The 22849-nt window shown below is 37.3% G+C and overlaps 2 protein-coding genes across 2 annotated transcripts; one reads left to right on the top strand and one right to left on the bottom strand.

Moving 5' to 3' along the window:
• Window positions 1–10048, top strand: chmp2ba (charged multivesicular body protein 2Ba). Its single transcript, XM_079254417.1, has 6 exons — window positions 1–189; window positions 2751–2842; window positions 5659–5853; window positions 6769–6871; window positions 7103–7209; window positions 8350–10048. The coding sequence occupies exons 1-6, from the start codon at window positions 156–158 to the stop codon at window positions 8461–8463; spliced, it is 645 nt and encodes a 214-aa protein (XP_079110543.1). The 5' UTR covers window positions 1–155; the 3' UTR covers window positions 8464–10048.
• A 2212-nt stretch (window positions 10049–12260) lies between these two features.
• Window positions 12261–22608, bottom strand: pou1f1 (POU class 1 homeobox 1; the record flags this gene model as incomplete). The annotated part of the gene is made up of 7 exons (XM_079254211.1): window positions 12261–12501; window positions 12604–12664; window positions 13715–13879; window positions 14371–14631; window positions 20325–20423; window positions 20723–20884; window positions 22473–22608. 7 exons carry the CDS (start codon window positions 22606–22608, stop codon window positions 12261–12263), a joined length of 1125 nt encoding a protein of 374 aa, XP_079110337.1.
• Window positions 22609–22849: the final 241 nt, after the last annotated feature.

Raw genomic sequence — 22849 nt, forward strand, 5'->3', positions numbered from 1 at the left:
CTCCGACAACAGAAACTCAACCAGGAAGCAGTAGCTGCTAAAATTGACCCACCGTCCCGGTCTGACGGCTTAAAGACGGTATTCACTACAGGACTCAAATAGTATATCACTACAGGATTTTTATTTTGTTATTTTATTAGATACAGAGCAGCGACATGGCTTCCCTTTTCAAGAAGAAGACTGTCGATGGTAAGTTTGCTCTGTGTTAAAAGCTAGCTAAGTTGTTTTTAGCCCCGGCGTTCAGCCTGTTATGTGTTCACAGATCAAATTAGCTCTCTGAACTTCACCAGTTTAACCTGTTCTCGATCCTGTTGAGTCACTCGTCACGCTGCTGATTGGGATTTATGGTCAAAGTGTTGCCAAACTCAATGTAGCTTAGTGAAACGTGCTATTTTCGTATGAAGTGGGATTAAAATATAACTCTAAACACCAAATTAATATTATTTACGGATATATAATTGTTTTCTCCCCACATTACAGTCTGGTGAAGACTTCTTTATCTGTTGGTGTTAGGCTGTAGGAAGAGTGTGGGTGTACTGCTACACAGAAGCTAAGGTGAAGCGAATGTCTTCAGACCGACAGAAACAGTGAAATCAAAGCTTTACTTCACCTGAAGTATCTGAATAATTTAATAATTAAAATTTATATAAGCTGTTCAAACATTTGTCTTAATCTACTTAGAGATGTTCTAGCTATGTCCCATATCACACATAATTTGGCTGCAGTATCCTCTGTTTGTGCACCACACATATACTATAAAGCTTAAGTCTGAAAAACTGAATGTGATCTTTCCTTTTCTTTTCCTTTCCTAATCACCTATAATGTAAAAAGGAAGTGTGAATTATCAGAAGGATGTTAAAGTATGACATCATTGCCATGCTATCCTTGCATTTTGAGTTAATTTAAACTATGTGCACCTCTCAACATTTCTGAAAAGCCCTCTACTATAAATATTTGAGTATTGTACCCCAGGCGAGGTAATCAGCCTGACAGGCTCAAGATGGAAAGTCTGCCACTTATTTTCTCAAAATTAACGAATCATTTCTTCGGTTTCAAATCCTGACTCCAAGAAGTCAGAGGAAAAAAAGTGAGCTAATATTCATCAACTTTGGACATAAAACTTATTTGTGTGCAGAATGATATTAAAATGTAGCAGCAGGTTTAAAAACAGACCCTTCTGGGTTAGGCAAATCTTTTCACAGCATTAGTTACTCCTCCCATCACTGCTATTCAGCCTCACCCACACTGACAATCTGCATACTGTACTCACTGTGCTGCGTTACCGCCGCTCCATGTCAACCTGTCGTCAGATCCTCTCAGCTGTGACTTTTTGCAGTCCCTGTCTCGGGTTCTGAATTCTCCTCATCCCTCGTTCTTCTGGACACAGTGGTTTCGTTGTTACGCTGGGTCGGGTGGTTGGAGTGGTTTCTGGTTATTTGCCAAATTTGGTTAGTGGTCGTGGAGAGGTTAGATCACATATTTGTAGGATGATATCCCTCCCACTTTGAGACGTTTGCGGCACGTCACCTTCTACGTATTTGTGCATCGTTCTTACAAGTGGCTCGCCATGCTGACGTTTCTTTAAGTTTCTACTTACTGAACTTTTCAGGAGGAATAGACTTTTCTCTGGCACTGATGTACTCTTTTTTTTTTTTTTTTTTTTTTTTTATATATACAAAAATCCTCCATAATATAGTATTTTATGAATAAATGGATCCAGATAAATTGTTAAAAACTACTATACTTAGTTTGATTGCTTATAATTTAATGTCTTTCTTGTTATGTGATTTTGTAATCGTTTATTGCAGATCTGCCTGTTCATGAGGAGGATCCAGTTCTCTTTTACTACCTATTCTAAAGTTTCTTTTCCAGTGTTAGACGTCTTTATGTGTCTTTTTTGTCATGTTTTTGTAACTGAGGCTTGAGTGACAGGATGGTTTAGATCCTTTAAGATTGTAATCAAGATTTGTAATTTGGAATCATATCTTAAGGTGTGGTTGCGTTGATTTATTTTCCATATCTATGCACTTAAATGTTCCCTGTCTGACTCTTAAAAGGGAATTAATTCCAAAAATAGCTTAAAGGAGGCTGTAACATAAAAATGTAGTAATTTTCTGATTTTTTTTTTTTTTTTTTTAAATCCCCAAACCAACGAGTGAATAGTTTAACCTTGTTTTCATAAGAAGCCAATGGGGTGAATGTGTGACTTTGGTCAGACATGATCTCCTGTTATGCTGCCTTATGTTGGTGCATGTTGTTTAGAGCTGATTGACTCAAACTCAGTCTGAGCTGCCCGGGCAGTTCCACAGTTGTCACCGTCTGTACACATTCAGTGTGCTGCTGATAATTTAGTGGTGTTTCACATGTATCTGGGCACACACACTCAGACACATTCACTTTTATGGAGCCATGCAACTGACTTAAACCCTTGCTAAATTTCTTCTTATTTTTCTTCTGTTTGGTGTTCTTCCCTTTTTCCCCTTTGTTGTTGTCGTTATTATTTTTTTTTGTACATTATTATTTCTTTTTTGAGAAAGACACACTGTACACACCAAATGCAGGGTGTAGCCAGTGTTAGAATTTATTTTTCTCGTGAATTAATCTAAAATAACATAAATTCGCTTTGTTTTATAGAGTGTTTGGTTACATATTTGCATTTTGATTTGTGTAAAATGATGGTGGTTATTAGACAACTTCAAAGTAATTAACTCATGTTTTCTCCTGTTTGCTTTCTTGCCTTTTTTCTAAAGACATCATCAAGGAGCAGTCTAAGGAGTTGCGCGGTACTCAGAGGCAGATCACCAGAGACAGAGCAGCGCTGGAGAAACAAGAGAAACAAATGGTTGGAATTCATGCATACAGTTTCATAGACAGGCAAAATTTACAGCAAGTTTAAGCATCTGCTTGCAAGGCTTTTTAAGATTTCTGCATATTGCATCAAAGCTTTATAACCCCCCCCCCCCCCCCCCCCCCCTGTTTCTTCAACACACACGAACATGGCCCCAAATCATTTTAATATCCACTTTGCACAATTGGTGATTGAGTCTTATTGGCTAATAGGTTTAAATGAATAGACAAGAATGGTCTGGTGTGGTGGCTTTGCTTTGGGCAAATGAGAGTACACACACGTGCACACACATTCAGTGGGACAAAATGAGGCTATATTAACAATCACACATAATATTTCCAATCTCTAAAAGATGAAAGAAGCTGACTGTCCTCCCCAGTCACTTATATTTAGTAATATCATACAGGATATAATTACCTCCCTGGAGAACTACAATTTTCCTTTTCATTAATGCTTCTCACTAATTAGTCTGGTTTTTAAAAGCTTCGTTGCACATTCTGGATTCAAGATACCTTGGCTAAGAAATAAAATAGTCTGGACTTGCAAGTTAGCACTGTTATTGTACATGCATGCACATTGTAGATGAATATGATGCAGGACAGAGGTTATCCCGCAAAGATCAAAGTACTTTTTAAGTCAAGCTGTTCATTTAAAATTCAATTCTTTATGATTAAACATAATAAAAGGAATGTAAAAGAGGGGGAAACACACACATGTCAAAATTAGGGTATAATCAGACATAAGCAATGTCTTTCAAAGTGCCAGATTACAAGTGTATCTTTATAATTAATTATGGGTGGATTTTATGTATTGCTATTCCCTTTTTCAGAGATGTAAGGGGGAGTTGACAGAGTTTGATTCTAGCTAATGTTTTTTTAGAATTTGTTGAAGATATTTCAAGTATCAAGATGTTTACATCTTTTAATCAATGAATAAATGTGACCTGTTTTGGTTGCAGAAGTTGCAAAAACTGCTGGATTGTGGCTGCGATTGAATCACATAGTCCATGTATTGTTTTGAAAACAGTTCAGCACTCTGGCCTTTCCTAATGCAATACTGGTCAATTTCTTGCACTGAAATACCTCAGCCTCACACTTCTGTCCTACACATCATCATATGAGTGAGCACTGTTGACCCATTAACCCTCAACCCCTCCCTGTATTCTGACAGGGAGGCAAACAAAACATCATAAGCTTGCCATTAGCAGAAACTCATGCTTGTCTCTGTCTTTTTTCTTGTTAAATCTGTTTAGATGGTTTCAGCTGACACTAGCGGAAATTAGCGTGAGCCTTGTTTTTCTTTAAAGGTGTCCAGATCAGGCATTTGAGCCATTTATAAGCAAGCTAACTTCGCCAAATAGAGTTGGCGTATGTCTGCAATCATATATGCAGCTGAGAGCAGGAGAACAACAGAGCTGAAAGGGGAAAGTCTGTTGCTTTTGTATCGAACGTTAATAATTGATTGTTACTTCCTGAAGAGAATGCTTTCAGCACACACAAGAAATAAACAAGAACTGCTGATGCTGAGAGGGCTGGGAGGCTTACTGTAACCTGCAGCTTCACTCTCATCTCTGGGGATGCTCTCCCACATTCATGCCCACACGCTGGATCCCTGTAGGCATTAGAATATTTTCCCATATTTACTAAAGCTAAAAGCATGCATTGGCTTGCCAGCCAGTAACATTCGATTTGTTTGACTGCATTTACCCCGTCTATGTTTACAAACACAATGGTCTCTCTGGGGCTTTGTGGAAATTGTTTATCAATACAAATATAGTACTTTGATACAATTTTATACTTTGGTGTGTATTTTTATGTTTTGTATGTACTACCTATTTTTTATGTATGTTTTATATTTATGTATTACCCATTTAACTGTTGAGTTTAGGGCTGGGGAAGCCACACAGATTTTCCACACATGGTTATTGTGGACAAATGATTCTTAGGAATGTGACTGAACATAGATCATTCTACAAAATATATCAGTATACAAATCATGAAATCATTTTAGCAAATTATTTAAACCAACATATAAGTTATTTTTACTACCATTTGCACCTTGTATTCATATTTTATTTATGGTGGGAAATCAGCTCAAAAGTGAGAGTTACATTTTGAGAAACAAGGCTATTTTTTGTTTTGTTTGTTTTTTGATAGATGAAAATGTTCTGTACAGTGGAGAAGATTAGATAAAGTTTAATCCTTAGTGCTTTTTCTCCAATGTTTTGTTTCTGTTACTCTCTGCATCATCCATTTCTAAAGGCTTCTTTGTTAAATCTCTTCATTATGTTCAGAAACAATACCTGAATGAGCCTGTTATTTTGCCATGCCACTAAGTTGAATAGTGGAGGACTGGATTGACCAAAAAATGAGGAATAATTATTCCATGAGTTGAAATAAAAACTCCAGCACCATACAGTGCGTTAGGGTTTGTTATCACCAAGCTGACTTGGCTTGCAAGAAATCCTATTTCTGTAGATACCAGTCTGCTGGAATGTGGCTCACCATGCAGAAAAACACAACAGGAGCATGTTTGTCTCTGTGACTCTCCAAACGTCTACATGATGTGTGTTCACTACAGAATATATATTCAGCACATGGCACATAAGTCATATTAGTCTGAATGAAAATCTGGAGCCTTCTGCTGTTTTATTATGTGCAAAATAAACCTCAACTTTCTACTGTGAGTGGTGCAAAGAAAACATTTACACAACATTTGTGCTGACAAACATTGACACCCAGATCAGTCGTGTAACTTTCAGAGAAGTGTGCCGAGTGTTCACATCTCTGTCTCCTTCTGTCTGTCTCCAGGAAGCAGAGATCAAGAAAATGGCAAAGAGTGGTAACCGGGAGGCTTGTAAGATTCTCGCCAAGCAGTTAGTCCAGTTGAGGAAACAGAAAAACCGGACATATGCCGTCAGCTCAAAAGTTACCTCCATGTCTACCCAGACCAAGGTCATGAACTCTCAAATGAAGATGGCCGGTGCAATGTCTAGCACAGCCAAGGTAAGATCCTGTGCTTTGTTTTCAGGTGAGGAATAGCTTATTTGCTTGTTTTAATGCTTGTTCTGTGAACTGCTTTTATCTTACTGATTGTCTCACCACAAACTAGATTTCACATTTAAATGAACACCAGGCATCTGATATCTGCTTAATTGAACTTCATTTTTAAAAAAATTGATATGTGGTTTGATTTTATTTGCATCAATATTCAAACATTGTGATTAAAAGTTGATGTGGAAACTGTTAATGCTTAAAGGCAAGTCCCAGCATCATTGTTAATGAAGTGTAAAAGCTGCTGTCCAGTCAGATGTAAGACAGGTCAGATGTAATTCGGCTTCAGACTAATGGAGTGTGATGATGTGTATGTGAGGCTGTGAGGAGAAAAAATGTAGAAAAATGAGCACATGGCTTGTTCATACAGAGATGAACACCTGCAGTTCTCAGTACATGAAAGCAGCAACTTTGATTCACTTTTTAAGTAAATAGTTCAGCAATTTGGTTAATGGTGAAAGGCCACATTTATGCTTATCTTTCACAGGAATGAGTTGGATGCTTAATTTGCGAGTGTGTGTTAGATTGCAGAGCAAAGCCATATAGAGCTTTTTGCAAAGCAAAAAGATTTTGTAAGACTAATGTGAACAATTTGGGAAAATTTATGATTGCATTATTATAATAATCAATGTTTTTAGAAGTACACATGTGTTGGATCAACTAATGAGACAACTTAAAGAATCCATCATGGTGGGAAGGTTTTATTTTCTCAAAAGCACTTCTTACAGTTTGTTGCATTTCATTAGCATTAGCTCTCTATGTATATATATATATATATATATATATATATATATATATATATATATATATATATATATATATATATATATATATATATATATCACTTTCTTTTGATAATTCCTACAGACTATGCAAGCAGTGAATAAAAAGATGGATCCACAGAAGACACTGAAGACTATGCAGGACTTCCAGAAGGAGAACATGAAGATGGGCATGACTGAGGACATGAGTAAGGACACATTTTGCACAGCTCCAGTAATCCCAAGCCAAATATAACTAGATAATCAGGATATATACAACATAATTTAAGAATTTTAAAAAGGAATTAACACTTTCTCCATATGAAGACAATAAGACAATAAAGACAAGAAGACAATAATTCTCCAAAGTTGTGCATGAAACTCAGTTTAATTCAGCGTTTTGTGTTTTTTCTGCCCCCTGCTTGTCACCCCTCGTTCAGTCAACGACACTTTAGATGAGATCTTTGATGAGTCTGGTGATGAAGAGGAATCTCAGGACATTGTCAACCAGGTTCTGGATGAGATCGGCATTGAGATCACTGGAAAGGTAAAAAACAGACTGTTCTTTTCTGTTCCATATACTATGTTGTTCAGACTTTAAAGTGTTTGTGATACAGTTAACCTCGTGTGCTTCCTGAGTTGAAAAAAACCCCAACTTTTTAATAGGATAAAAGACATTAAATTTCACTACACATTTACAGAAGTAACCAGTCTTAAATGAGTGAGTTGCCCCCCCAGCAAGAGGAAAAATTAGCGCTCAAAATTGGTTTTACTCAGGTGTTAAAATGCATCCCAGCTGCCACATGGTGGGGCCAGCCCTCAGCTGTTTCAGCTCTGCTGTAACCGCCAGGCTGTTCATCTGCTGTGTGTCTGGCTCCCCCTGGGCGGCTGCATGAGTTATTACCTCTCACAGCACAATGCACAAACCCACAGTGTCCAATAAACACACCCACAGCTGGAGAGAACAAACAGGCAGTTTGATGAAAATTAGCACAACTGTGTTTTGGTTTTAGAGGGGTAAAAGTATTTCCCACTTAGTGGTAATAAAACTCTGCACACATATTTCTGAGATTGCTAATTTTTTTGTGTAACAGTCTTAAAAGACTTAAAATGTTTCCCTGTACTTTAATATAATTTATGATTTTATTGTGATTTTATTTGTATTTTCTTCTATACTTTTTTTCTGTAATGCTTTTAATATTTTGTGTAAAGCACTTTGAATTATCTTGTACATGAAAGGTGCTATACAAAAGAACTTGCCTTGCCTAAAGCTGAAAAAATTTTACTTGATTCATAAAATATGACAGGACTAAAAAAAACTAACAAAAAAACAGGCATTTATGTTTCATTTATTTTGACTGTAAAATAACAAATTCCAGTTTGCCTCAATTTTTCAGCAGAAAGCAATGTGCTGATTTTATGATGCGCATTAAATAAACAATGCATTTAGGTGGTGACTCAGCATTTGCTGTATCACTTATGTCAAACTAGGCCAATTAAGTGAAGAAGACTAAACCAACAAACCTGAAAAGGTTTGGAAATGATCTCTGTCAACGTTTACATGCTTACTGAAGCTTAGATTAGATATACTGTTAATGTGGGCACATTGTGATGGAATCATGGTTGCTGTCTTTACTTTGAAGTAACGGATTTCAAGTGGGATTTTTCTTCCAATGTATTATTCCAGATGGTGAGAGCTCCAACTGCTGGAAAGGCTGTTCCTGGAGCCACGTCCTCTAAACAAGCCACCATCTCTGACGACGAGATTGAGAGACAGCTCCGTGCTTTGGGAGTGGACTAGTTGTCTATTTTGTATTTATGTTCACATTGTCAAGGGTGCAACATGAAAACTGATTGATGCAGACTCTGTCAGACACACTGGTTTGGTCATGGTTCAAATACTGCAGGTGTAAATGCAACATACACTCACACAATACAGATACACACATGCATTCAGAGGCATGCAGACAGACAAATGTTTTAACTTATTTTTACACAATCTTCTGCAGGTTGCCTTAGGATCATTGGGACCGAACATCTTATCTGGTTATTTTAAAATATTTATTACGACATTGGAAGACCACAACTTGACAGAGAAATAATTATAAATGCTCAACCTAAGGAACCACATAAACCTATGTTTTCCACCTCATCTGTGTTAATAAGGGCTACAATTACATATTTGAGCTTGGAACTTGTTTTTTTTTTTTTTTTTTCCTGTTCTCTATCAGTTTTTGTTTTCTTTGCTATTGAAGATGGATGATCTTTTCCGACAAGTTTTAATGAATAAAACATTGTAATTAAAAAGAGCTTTGGGGGTTGTCAATAAGCAGATGGAATTAGTGTTTTTTCTGCTTAAACTATCTCTGTCATTGGTTAATTTATAACGATCTGATTCACATTCTCTGAGGCAAACTAGCTCCATTAAGGCCCTCTTTGGACATAATTGTATTTTGCTGGGAACACCTCAGTTTGATTCCCCCATCTTTGCTCAATTGCTTTAACTTACAAAGGAATCATCACACAACTGATCACTGTCATCATGCAAATGAAAACACTGGTCGACCATTTAGTTAATTACCGAGAACTACAACAGAAACTGGAATCAGATATATGCACCTAATGTAACTTGCATGATGTAGTGAGGCAAACGTATGATGTAATGCCGTTAAAGAAAACTTGAACACAAATTAAGAATAATGACAGACTGGCAGGGTTTTGAATCAGTTGTCTGATGTAATCTGAGGAATCAAGTAGAATTTTGTCCTCATGGTTGAGGTTTGATTTAAACAGCGATTGTGAGATGGCACCAGTCCTGCAGTCCCTCTTTCCTTTCAGCTGCTGTGCAGTTACTGTCATGGGTTGTTTTAAGCTGCCTCAATCACAACAACTGCACACTACAGCTATAACATAATGGAAGTGTATGCTAAAATGACACTGTGATATACAGTATGTTTTCCCCCTCTCTGGAGCTGAAGCTGACTTTCTGAGGAGTGATTTTGTTTTTTGTTTTTCTTTCTTGTCAGCAGCTTCAGGCCTTGTGAGAGTGACAGCAACATCTGCTCATTGTACTGCTGTCTTTCTTTCTCTCTGGCCTTTGTGTTTCTATATCAGTTCCTGTTGCCAATACAACAGAAAATGTGTCTTGCATGTGTATGACATGTACAACTTATACAATGCATTTATTCTTTTGCAGATCATTTGTTCCTCTGCTTTGTACCAGTCTGTTGTCATTGTGAGCAGAACGGAGGCTTTGACAGATTTTGACTTCTGAGTGCAATTCCATTGATAGGATATTGTATGTTTTAACTCCTATTCTGTTTACTTTTCATTCATTGTAAATTGACTCTGTAAAAGGTTTATGGCTTTTGTAAGGAATAAAGTTTCTTCAGGTACAATTGTAAAATCTTCCTTTGTGATTTTTTTTTTTTTTTTATCTTAAGGCTTTTTTCTTTAGGATTTAGCTCCTTATAAATGATGTACATCATAAAAATGTAAAGTCGATGTAGCATATCAATACACGTTAATATTCCTTAACTTACAATCACTGTAAGTGATTAAATTCTACAAGTTTTACCTTTATTTAAAGATTCTACAGAACTGGATAGATCCAATGGCTTGTGCTGGGTGAGAAGTGTGGTTGGTAGTAAACCTGATAAAAGTTTATAAAGTAGCCAGTGTGGTGCTTCAAGGACAGAGACTGAAAAAACTGACGCATACATTTACTTGAGTAGATTTGCACTAATGCAGCTGGTCATTTATTGAAAAACAGATTAACATTTTTCTCAAAATTTTAGTTTTAGCTTTAACCTTTTATCTCTTTTCCAAAGACAAAGTTCAGTGAATGACTTAAATAAAAAAAAAAGTCAGTATCTTCTGGTGCAGCAGCAATAAGGCGAAGGCAGCAGAAAGACTTGCTTAAGCTTCTTAGTAGCTTCATCTTAAGTATTTCCCCAGCCTTCACTTTCCACTATCCACCCCAAGAAGTGTATCAAGCAGCAGTCCATGACAGTGCTTCATTTATTTCCCCTGACAGTACTTAACTTGCCAAGCCAAACGTAAGTCACTGTGGAAACTGTGTTCCTGTATGAAGCTTTCCTGTGGTTTTATTCATGAATCTTTGTCCTCCTAATCTAAGTATTGATTTGGTAATGTGGTAATAAAGCATGAGACTTGGCACATGAATGGGAGTTCTTCATAAAACACAATTTACTGTTTGAACTGATGTACCTTACAGTGTCTGGGGCTGGATCAGTTTCATAGATGAAATGAGGCATTTTGGCTTCCCTGAGTACATCTTCGGCATGAATATAGACTTTTTTCTTTTTTTTTAACATTCTCATTTAACTTTTATTAAATTAATCAACGTTAGCCTCTTCTGAAAACAAGATTCACCCCAAATGGGCGTTGTGTGGAATACACTGTGCGCACTTTGGTACACTTTCTCTTAAGAGGATGTTTGAGCTTGTTTATCCTCATTATTAAGACATTTCACATCACTCATGAGAAACAGGTCAGAGTCTTGACTGATGTTCCTTTTTGTCGAGGCAGATCGCTGACATCACATCCGTTTTCTGTCAAAAAGTTTCATGCCGTGACTTCAAACCGTAAATCAAAGAGGTTGCATGCAGCAAGGTAGATCAACACAATATATTAGCTCTCAAATAAATAGGTTGTTGGACTACAGCTACATGAAATTAAAACATTTGTTTTAAACAAAACAATAATTATAAAGAGCACACAAATACCAGCTTGAATTACAATACGACAAAAATGAAAAAAAAAAAAAAAAGTCAAATTGGTTAAATCCTGGTTGTTTTCATGTTGAAACTTCTTCATCTTCACAACCACTGAATGTCCACTTTCCCAACAGTATTAATGTTTACAGGAGGCAGAGCTGATCTTTCAAGCACTTGTCTGCACTCTGGTGCTTATGGGTGAAATTACATTTAGTCTGTGTGCTTAATAGACTTTCAGCGTTCACAGAGCAAACATGGCACAGGCAAGGTTCAGTACATTTAAAATGTCAGGGCAGGGAGCTGCAGTGTTTCCCTCTTGCTTTTCAATCTTCACAGTTTCAACTTCAAACAGCAGAAACTAATTATTGCTGTTTTCTTTGACATTCATCTTTTTCAAAATTGCATTTTCTGTGGGACAATGTGGCTTACTGAAATACTGCAGGAAAGCCTTTCTGTAAGTAAATAAGGACAGACATAACATACACACGACACTGGAAAACTACAACAACCGATGTGTGTGTGTTTGTGTGTGTAAATTTGTCTGACATTTGCAGCTGAGACTGTTATGCATTGTTGCTACATAATCATGGAGTGTTTTTTTTTGTTTTTATTTGTATTTACCTGACAGATATGAATGTTTACCTGAATAAAATTGTTTTGTCCACCAATTTTACTGACTAGAAGGTGGGGGAATTATTTTTAGTGTTTTGTTTTTGTTGTTTCTTGTTGAGTGAATGCCCCCGAGTCACACTACAGCTACTGCTTTTGCATATTGTGTAAAAAATAATGTATCCTACAAGCTGTTGTCATGCAGGAGCCTGAAACGAAACTGACTATTGCTCTTTATCTGAACATTAAATTATGCCATTGGTCTTTGTGTTTTGCTCATTTGTGCGATGCAGGTTGGGGTGATTTTGGTCAAACAGGAGTTGAGGTTGAGGCTGGTTTTCACACGTTTCTCCCTTTGGCGTCTGTTGCAGAACCAGACTCGAACCACCTCCTTCTCCAGGTGGAGGCCTTTGGCTATTCGGGCTATCTCCTGAGACGACGGTTTACTTTTCTCAACAAAGCTGCGCTCCAGGGCCTCTTTGGCTCCAAGACTGCCATATCAAACAAGAGACAGCAAAGAAACAACAAGACATGATGTAAAGATGAACTATTTGAAGAGTAGATTTTGAATGTTTGGTCCACACAATACACACCTGATAGTTGTTCTCCTTTTCCTCTTTCGCTCATTTATTCCTATTTTATCATTGTACAAAGCTGCAGGAATGTAAAAAATACAGTTAATTTAGCAAACCTCGGATTTCACTAATGACAGAAAAGTATCGACACTCACAGTTCAAGGGAATCTCTTTAAGTCTGGATGATCAAGTAATAAAATGATTACCTAACTGATGAATCACAGGAAAATGACTGACACTTTAAATACCAGTTTTGTGGCACATGGTTGGAGGTGTCATGTTTATCACAGCAGACTGTTTTTGTTTTGATATCAGATAAAACTAAACATTTAGTATAGAAAAAAACAGAAAGAAATGAGCAGTAGAGTGCTTGTTTTTTTTTTTGCAACATTAATACATGTGGAAGTATTGTGGAAGTAACTCCCTGAATAAAATTAGACTTTTGCGCTCTATTTTGTTGTGTAAAAAATTATCATTCACTTTTAGTATGTTAATAAAGTGTTATCTATATAAAAACCTAATAATTTGCAAACGTCTTCATCCAGGTTTCATGACGTCAGGTTCAAAATCCTTCTGCATTTTGTTGCATGCAGTCAGATTTTTTTTAAAATAAGAAATTTTCATGTTTGTTGTCATTATTCAACAAATCCAGAGCACTCTAAACAGCCAGAAAGAAAATATTTCACTATTGTTTAAAATGACATGTTATACAAGTCAGGTTAAATTTAAAGGAACCTTCTATAAAAAAATCTTCTCAAGCGAAACAGTCTAAACAAAGTTTGGTTTGTGTAGGTGCCTTTGCGCTTGTGATGTTTGGCTCAGAGTGAGAAAAAAAGAAAAAAAAACAGAGAAAGTAGCTTTAAAAAACATAGAATGTGAAATTGCAGACATTAAATGTGTAATGCCGCTGTTATCTTTCTACAAGTCTGAAAAAACATGTTACTGAGGTGAAATAGATCAAAATATTTCTTGAGTGTCTTAACCTTTCTATCTCAAGCTGTTTTTTCTATAAAATACTACCTCTCTGAATCAAAAGTGCGGGTTAAACCTCATTGAGATGGATAAAGATTACACCAGCCTTAAATAAACACTCTTATGGGGGTTGATACGGTGGAAGCGTGTGACTCACCGCCAGCCAGCTCAGCTTCGTCAAGCCACTTAGCCAGAATGGCCTTGAGTTTGCAGGCATTCTTAAAGCTCAGCTGCAAATTTTCAAAGCGGCAGATCGTGGTCTGGCTGAACTCGGAGCCGTGCACTGCAGCGAGAGCCTCGCCTACATTAGTCTGAGTGTAGCCTGGGGTCAAAATGAAACAGGAATAGAAAAACTTCATACGTCATACTCAAACAGGATAAGCGAGGTGGGTGCAAACAAAAAAATATATAAACTAGAAGCACTCAGAGAGCGCAGACCTCCGCAAAACCATTGTGGGTTTTTTTCTTTTATTTTTGCCAACATGGGCATTATTTTTGAGTAAGAAACTCTAATGGTAAACTATCTCTGTCTCCCCAGAGTAAATAATCCTTTAAAAAAATTCTTGGATCCAGGCAGTGATCCAGATCATCCTCAAAAACTAATCACTTATTCAGTTTCTGAGATTTCCTGAAAGTTTAATCAAAATTCATCCACAACTTTTTGACTTATGTTACTGACAGACAGATAGACAACCCGACCAATACATGACCTCCGACCTCTGAAGAAATAAACAAAACAAAACCAAAACAAAAGCTGTTAGATTTAAGCAAGCCAGTACTGCAGTTGGAAAAGTTATTTCAAGTTACACTCACCAAGCTTGATCCTGCGTATTTTAAAGTCGTTTGCAAACATTTCCAGCTCTCGTATCTGCGGGGAATCCATGGCGGGAGCATCCTCTTGGTCTCGCATGCTTTTCCTCTGGGTGTCGGTTTTTACCTCCACACTGTGTCCCCCAGGGGCTTCATCAGCTGGGAGCAGGGCAGAAGGTAAAGTGGAGAAACCGTGACCCAATGCACAAGAACTGCTACTTAGCCCATGATCCGGAAACTTGTATATGCATGGAGTCAGAGACCCTGGAGAGAGAATGACAGGACAGAAAGAAACGAAACATTAAAAGTGTGAAACACAAGGGATGCCTTTAGACAGTCAGAAAGGGTTTAAAAGCTCCATGGCCACAAGTCCCATATATATTTGTTTTTATTTTTCAGAAAAATGCCCAAAATGACAATTTCCATTCTCTCGTGAAATAAAAGTTGAAACTGTAACACTCAATATCCCATCATTTTCTTCTGCCTCCTCTTAGCTTGTGAAACATCAAAAAGACTTAAGCTACCATTATTCCGCCTACAGGTAGACACAACCCCTCATCAGTTTTGTGTTTATGCAGATATCTGTTGGAAATAATATCTCTCTTTGAAGCTGCATACTTGGGTGACACCTGAGCCAGTTCCATTTTCTGACAGAAGCAGTCATCCCAGTCTGAAAATGGTTGTATGTGACATGAGTGCTAAAATAAACTGAATGTGGTTTCAGGAGCTTGGTGATTAGCTATTCTTTTCACTGTCACTGAACACAATAAACTCCAGTTTACCCATAATTTAACAAACTCCTACAGTTTCCTCTGACCCCTTGTTTCAGTTGTGTTTCACAAGCCTGAGTTTCCTTCCTCTACTTATTTTAAAGGCTCTCTATTAGACTGGAGTACAGACTGGACAGTTACATTAAAACAGCCCTGCATTACTTCTGCTGCATGCCACAGGCTTTTAGCTCAATTTTTCCAATTATTATTATTACTTCTGCAGGTGGCTGCCGATGTTGAGTTGTCAGACGGAGAGGAGATGATGGCGCTCGCTGCTAATCACTGATGACAGATTAGTGACAGATGACTGCCAGAGTACTATATGGGTGGAAGATTAATTAAAATTTGGAATGTGATCAGATCCGTTGTATCACCACAGCTGCATTTGGAAAAGCTGTGCAGAATAATTGCATATATGTGAATACATATAATTTTTATTACGTTGTAATATCAGTGGCATCAGTATCAGGGTAACATTAGGCCATTGACAGATCCACTGAATCCTTTTTCATTGAGATTATACTAAAATATACCAATTATAACCTATTGTTGGAAGGGTGCAGGACCCATAATGAGCAATGCAACACTCCCCTCTTGTGTCAATGGGGTTGCAGTGCAAACTGTGAAACTCCTGCAAAAGCTGAGTTCATAGATCCAGTAAATTGGGGGGATAATAAGCATCCCTTGTTTAATCTCAGGATATTAGAAAACAGTTATAAAAATTTGGAAAAAAATGTTTTTCTTATGTGACTATTACAAAGGTTAAAGTTTATTGTGTATGTCTATTGAGGGAACCTTCTCTCCAGCCATGTTTTTTCTTCACTACATCCTGGACAGGTTACCAATCCATCACATGGCACACATAGAGGCAAATACACTCATATTCATTTTAACAATCAGCTAAATACAACAATGTTACTACTCTGTTCAGGATGACCATTTATAATGCGAAAACAACACAATAATTGCCATAATTAGAAACAATATTGGCAACTTTGTTTTAAAATTCTCAAGCCACGTAGCAGAGATGCCTCTAGGGAGGTTTATTTTCAGAAATTCTTGATAAACTTAATTATATTGACAGAAAGAGTATGCATGTAAGTTGGGAACAGAGTAGGAAAAATGTATTATTTGTACAAACTGTATCTTTTTAGACTTTTAAATACTGCCGTGTTTTTTGCTGTAGACCAGTGTTGCTATTTCTGATTTTGTCACCAAGTAGAGTTGCGTGATATCTTTATTTACGATTCACAGGCAGTTGGCATGTTTAATGTTTATGCTATTGAACTCCATTTTGTCAAAATAGTGCAATGGATTATTTCCTTCCACACTTTATCACTGACAGAAAAGTTTGGCAGATCAACAGCAATTCACTTGATTATCAATACAACTATCTTGACTTTTTTCAGAGCAATGACTGTTGTAGTTTCTTACTCATCCAATCAAATGAAGCTGTAACTCCACCAGTTCTTCCTGTCATTAAATGGAGCATATTTAGCAAAGAGCAAATATTTCCTATTGAACCTGAGATGACAGGCTGCAACAAAAGCTGCTGTAGAATCTCAGATCCATTAAACTCTTCCAGGACAATTGTAATATTTGAGTCATTGTTGTCTCTGGAGCTGTTAAAGTCAACACAAAGTAGGATATAATGGCACAAATTCTAAATGCTGTAATAACTCTCAGCCTGTTTTAAATGACTCTTTTTCCAAAAGCATAGATGAGGAGAGGATGCTATCACTGACCCTTTGAAATGTTCAGCTGGATGCTGCATAACCTGGAGAGCTTCTGATTCCAAACCGTATGCATCAGTGATTTTCTCTTGTACTCAAGGCATCACTGAAAGGTTGGGGTTTCTGTCTCTCTCTTGAAATACCTTTTACAGTAATAGATGCAGAATATGTCTCTCTGGCAATAACCTTTAGTTTTCAAAGTAGTTTCTAAAAAACTTGACAGTTGTCTTTTAAATTGGTGTCCGCTGCTCCTAAAATCAGTGTCAGAAAAGCATAATTTCCCTGTGCACATCAACGGCCCTCCTAGGCTGACTCACCTGGAGTCAGCCTAGGAGCATAGCTGTAGCATAGCTGTTTCCCATAGGGAAACAGCTATGCTACAACAACACAGCAGCTGTTTGTGATATGCAGACGGACCGAGCAGCAAGCCCCACTCATTACACAGGTGGGCTCGCTGGTTGTGTAAAAGCTCCTCTCTTGCCCTTTTTTGTGCATGTACATAGACCCTCCAGCTGTTGTACACATGCACAATCCCCGAGCAAAGCCCAGAGGAAAGCCAGAGAGGATGCAAACTGACAAGCACACACGGCTGCTACAGTGAAAGCTGCACTGATAGCAATTCTCCTGGTAGCAGTAAGTTTTAATAAAACCCCATTCTTTTATTTCCAGTGCCTCAACAGCCATATACGTGTTTATAGATACAGCATATAGAATCCACATTTGCATTCATTTGGAGCATTATTTCTGCATTTTGTGCCAATATTCACTTTCTTTCTTTGATGCTCTGTCTGCCTTTAAAAGTAGCTGCTGATGAAAATGTCAAGCTATAAAATCTTTTATGGTTAGCTGGGTAGGAAGCGGTCTGTTTAAAATACGATGTTGTTGCTTTAATAGAAAAAAAGTTCCTTTCTGCATCAGAACATAAACGAATTAGATCAAAAAGAGCAACAAAGGGTGTTAAAGGGTTAATAATAAAGTGGATTTAACCTGTTTCCAGAACTGGTGGAAACCAGTTTAAAACAGAAATTAGCCAGTTAAATGCAAAATGTTATATGTAATATGTCTTTAATGTGATGAATGTGTGATATTTTCATGGAAAGGGAATAGATTTTTTTTTTTTTTATCTTATCAAACATATTTCAGAAAACCTGGAAAATCTTGTAGTTCTAAAAACAGTAAGAAGCTTCTAGGAGGCAAACATCACCAAGGTATGATTTACAGGGAGAAAACAAAACTTACAAGTTTAACTTGTACTTGTTTAATGCCTCTCCTGCATTCAGCTGTAATGCTTTTAATGTTTTGTATAAAGGACTTTCAATGGTCTTATACATAAAATATGCTGTACAAATAAACGTTTGTCTTACCATTGTATCATAAATAGGCTTCCAACAATATGGAACTATCTCTCTGCAGTGCAAAGACCAAACAGTTCTGAAATATGTATGCTGACCCCTAAAGTGTTGAACAACATACACTTACATCTCTAGTGAGAACAATTTGTGACTGCGACATTGACACAAGTAAAAAAAAAAAAAAAAAAAAAAAAAAGCGGGGAGACAAGGTCACCTTTGTGTCGGAGCTCATTTAAGAAGGACTGAGGCAAAGAGGAAAACTGTCTTGTTAACAAATTATCATTGGGATAACATATTGCTCATCTTTGAAGGCACCATTAATGCTAAAAGATACGTAGATTTATTTTGGGACATTATGCTGCCGTCCAGACAACATGAGGAAAATTCTGATTTAATTCAACCACATTCTGCATGTAATACAGCAGCACACTTAAGCTGTGCAAAAACAATTCACATTGTTTTGTTTCAACTTGCATCAGTTTTATTAGTTGATTTATTAAATTTGGATACATCCATTCTATCTATTCCTTATTTAAAATGAAGCGCCGTGGGGAAGCAGACAAAAAGCAGGGTACACACTGATGAGGTCACCAGTCTGTAGCAGGAGATGAACAGAGATAAACAATCATTCAAACTTACATTCAGTCCTATAGAGAATTTAGGGTGACCAATGAATAATTTATGCATGTCTTTGGAGTGTGGAGAGTGCCTGGAGAGAACCCACGGATACACTGGCAGAACATGCAAACTCCACACAGAAAGACTACTAGTCAAACTTCTCCCCAGCCAAGGTTCGAAGCAGCAGGCTTCTATGAGCGAGGCAAACCACCACACTGTGCAGCCTACATATAATCTACATATTATACTTCATATGATCCATTGATGAACATGAATAAATGCAGGTTTTAGAAAATAAGTTAGTTTTTGCCTCTGATCTCAGTCCTTGTAACTCAACTTGGGTTTAATAATATTAACTTATTATTTAGGGAAAATCTACTGCTAACTACTTCTGATGAACTCTTTGAACAGGAGTTGTGTTGATATTCTTCAGAAGGGACTTTTCACAAGCACATCACAAGCCTCACTACATTTCCTAAGGAGACTGTTTCATGAAATGATTCGCCAATCTGGTAATTGCTAACACATTAATTTGAATCCCTAATTACATCCCTCATGCTGAAGACAAAGGATGTAGACGGGTCTATTTGTAATGCCTTCATTTTGTTCATTTTGCCATTTGATTACTCAGTGGAGAGACTGAGATCATTTAGGTGACAAATGAGCCTTTTTCCTGGTGGTAATGAAAGACAACGCCTGTTTAATTTGATTCTAATGTCTTTAAGAGCAACCTGTGACACCATGGATAGCTGTTTCACTAGACCATTTATTGGAGTTGTTCAATGCTTCCAGGGCAAAAAGTCCTATTTTGAACTGTTTTGACTGAATGTGTAATTTTTTAAAAATGTTCAAGATATTTTTTGTGATCTTGAGTCCCTTGACAAAGTCAAATCAAAACATCAAAAGTTTAATTCTTCCTAACCTAATTCAGACCTTGAAGGGTTTTTATTTTTGTCTCTTATGTGTTCTTTTATTTAAAAAAAAAAAAAAGGTATTTTAGGTAATCTTGTGCTTCCAAAGAGGGAAATTAAGTTTATATTCCAAACAAGTTTGGCATTTTCAGTTTCCTAAAAAAGACGTTTTTGTTTTTTTTCCCAGTTTCAGGTTTTAATGATTATTCATTTAAAAAATATGAAATGAATAAAATCCCCTTCTCAAAGACACATGCTTTAAATTTTGGTTATCATAAAATCTGTTTACGATAATGACAACAAAACAGCTTTTGATAATTATAAAAAGGTGATCACTGGATTGAATCTTGTGCTTCCATCTGTCAATGTTTAAGTCTACTTTCAATTCACTTAATTAGAGGAGAAAGAGCTTAAAAAAAAAAAGAAGGTAATCAAGGCTAAAATTAAATCTAACTGGTACCAAATACAAAAGTTAATTAAAAGTAAACACATTTTCTGCACAATTTACTAGAATTAACTGCAGGTGAGTGAGTGTGTGTGTGCTTCAGTGGGAAGTGTGAATAATTTCTTTACCTTGCAATGGGTTCGTGCCACTCACCATGTTAGGGTGAGGGACACCGCAGGTTTGCAGGATCCGAGTCTGAGATATGCTGGCAGAAAGCATCTCCTGAGCTGCAGAGAAAGAGGGAGAGAGCCACAGATTGTGTCATCACTCTATAACCTCATTGCCATTGCCTGCCTGCTAATCAGCATCAAACTTCTAAGACAGCTATCAATGTTAACATGGAAAAAAAAAATCAGTGATGTCAGATGTTTTGCCTCTGAACACAAGTCTGAACCTGATGGATCCAAACGGGACACTTTGTGAACCTGCGTTAATCAGGCTGAACATCACTGCCATACCATAATGATTTACTTATTTTGTTGATCAAGTAACCAATAAACCACCTCCTACTGACACCCTCACTTACCTGTCATCATCCCATAAGTGGCCTGCTGGTTGCTGTAGTGACAGGGGGTGACAGGGTAATGTAAGCTTGGAGGGGTATTACCGAGCGCATTGCCGAGGGAAGAAGTGGACAGGTGCATGTGGGGGCGCTTGGAGCTCTGACCCAGTGACAGCCCCGACGACACTGATGAAGACAATAATTGTTACAACCTGAACAAAAATGAGAAAACTAAGAACTTAAGAGACGTTTTAGTCAAATGTCTTAATACTGTTTTGAACTAAATGTAAAGCTGAGTTGTGTTTGATTCATTTATCAGTTTAAACACAAACATACTGACTACACGGAGCTGGCATAAATCTGATTTTATGGAATGATTTGTCTCTGAATTAACATAAAAACTGCTGATATAAATTCTAAGAGATGCTGAATTTTTTTTTTACCATAAAGACCCTTATCTTACTTTATTCATTCATTTATTTTCTACACCTCTTTGTCCAATTCAAGGTTGCTGGGAAGCTGGAGCTTATCTCAGTAGGTGAGAGACAGGTACACACTGAACAGGTCACCAGTCCATCACAGGGTCACTGTCTTAATTCTCTTATAAAAAAAATAATATGAATCCTTTTAGACAGCTTTTAGTAACTATCGGATTTGAATAAATTTGTTCTTTTATGGTGACGGAGAGAGATATTGGTTATGACAGAAATGGATACAGGTACATCACTACAATACTGCATCTGACATATTTCACCTTGTAACATCAGGCCATTTGAAGTGCAGATGTGGCAGCAAACACAGATGCATGCTTTGATGATGACTTTTCTTAAAATCGACTGATTTACATGTCACTCTGAATGTTCACGTTTGCTGCTAATTATATAATTATTCATGTATTCGTCTTTCTGCAGTTTGGAGCTCACTCCAGGCAGTAATGAGGGCTCAGTGGTTTTGTTAAGATGCACTCTGAGTTGACAAAGCACCACTGAAAATGTTTAAAAAAACATCAAAACCCCGTAGCACTGAAGACAATCCTGCCATAATTGGAAGATTTAGGAATTTGATCATTCATAGGCGCTCTCTTGTGTGGCCTGAGTGAGAAATCCATTTTTACAAGCCATCTTTACCCTCTGGTTATATGATAATATCATACAAATAATATCCTGCATGATCTGATCCTGTCTAGGTTATAACAATCTGCAGGCGCTGAAATTCTGAGGAGCTTTTCTACACATCACAACAAAGAGCTTGGGGAGTTGGTTATACTGAGAAGACATCCCCACAACAATTATCCACTGACAACTGGGCCAGACTAGCTCATTAGATATATGTACATCATTTAAATTGGATTTGATTTTTCCAATTTATTCTATCTCCTTGTTTTCTTCAAACAACACATTAAGGATTGTGGCACTGGTGCAGAAGTTGAGTATAGTTGGAACAAAAGTAGGTCTACAGGAAAAACATATAGCCATGTGTGTTAAAGTAGAGGAGATAGAACCGTGTCATTACCTTTCCCTAAAGAGGAAGATTGGATTGATTGTCAGTGGCTTGCTTTTCTGCAGTTGGGATTTAGTATCATTACAACACAATGTGGATTATATTTATGCCAATTAGGCTGTCTAAGCTCCTATTTTCCACTTCATTTCCAAAAGACAAAGCCGTCATTGGAGAAAAAAAAATTAGTTAGAGGTAATTCCAGCAGGGAAGAGGGTTATTGAATAACACTATGCATGACATTACAAGATGGAGAAAAATTTCAAGCCCACTTTACCTGCAGAGATCATGCTGTGAGCATGGGAGGTGGCCGGTAGACAGTCACTGGCAGAGCCGTGGTGCATCAGAATTGGCAAGGGTGAATCTCCAGGCAGTGGGGCGAAAGAGTCGGCACCAAATGCCTGACATGCCATATTCATCTGGGTTTTAGGTATGGTTCCAATGCAACTGATGTTCGTCCGTCAACAAGTTGTTTAGTCTTTACCGTCTCCTCACTTTGCTTTATTTGGTCTTTGTGTCATTGTTGGTTTATTTCTCTGTTATCTTTTCTAGTCTTTCCTTCTAGTAATCTGTATTCTTCTGTTCCTGCTCTTTATCGTCTTTTTTTTTTGTCTTGTCTTGTCTTTTTGCTGCTTTTTCTGGTTGTGACTTGCT

This window comes from Telmatherina bonti, assembly GCF_933228915.1.
Source record: "Telmatherina bonti genome assembly, chromosome: 15".
In the NCBI taxonomy this organism is placed as follows: Eukaryota; Metazoa; Chordata; class Actinopteri; order Atheriniformes; family Telmatherinidae; genus Telmatherina; species Telmatherina bonti.

What these genes read in the sequence shown, in the direction of transcription:
- chmp2ba (XM_079254417.1), top strand. Translation starts at nt 156, where the DNA reads ATGGCTTCCCTTTTCAAGAAGAAGACTGTCGATG. An exon ending in AGAAACAAGAGAAACAAATG is followed by an intron (nt 2,843 to 5,658) that starts GTTGGAATTCAT and finishes GTCTGTCTCCAG; the next exon opens with GAAGCAGAGATCAAGAAAAT. An exon ending in GGGCATGACTGAGGACATGA is followed by an intron (nt 6,872 to 7,102) that starts GTAAGGACACAT and finishes CCCCTCGTTCAG; the next exon opens with TCAACGACACTTTAGATGAG.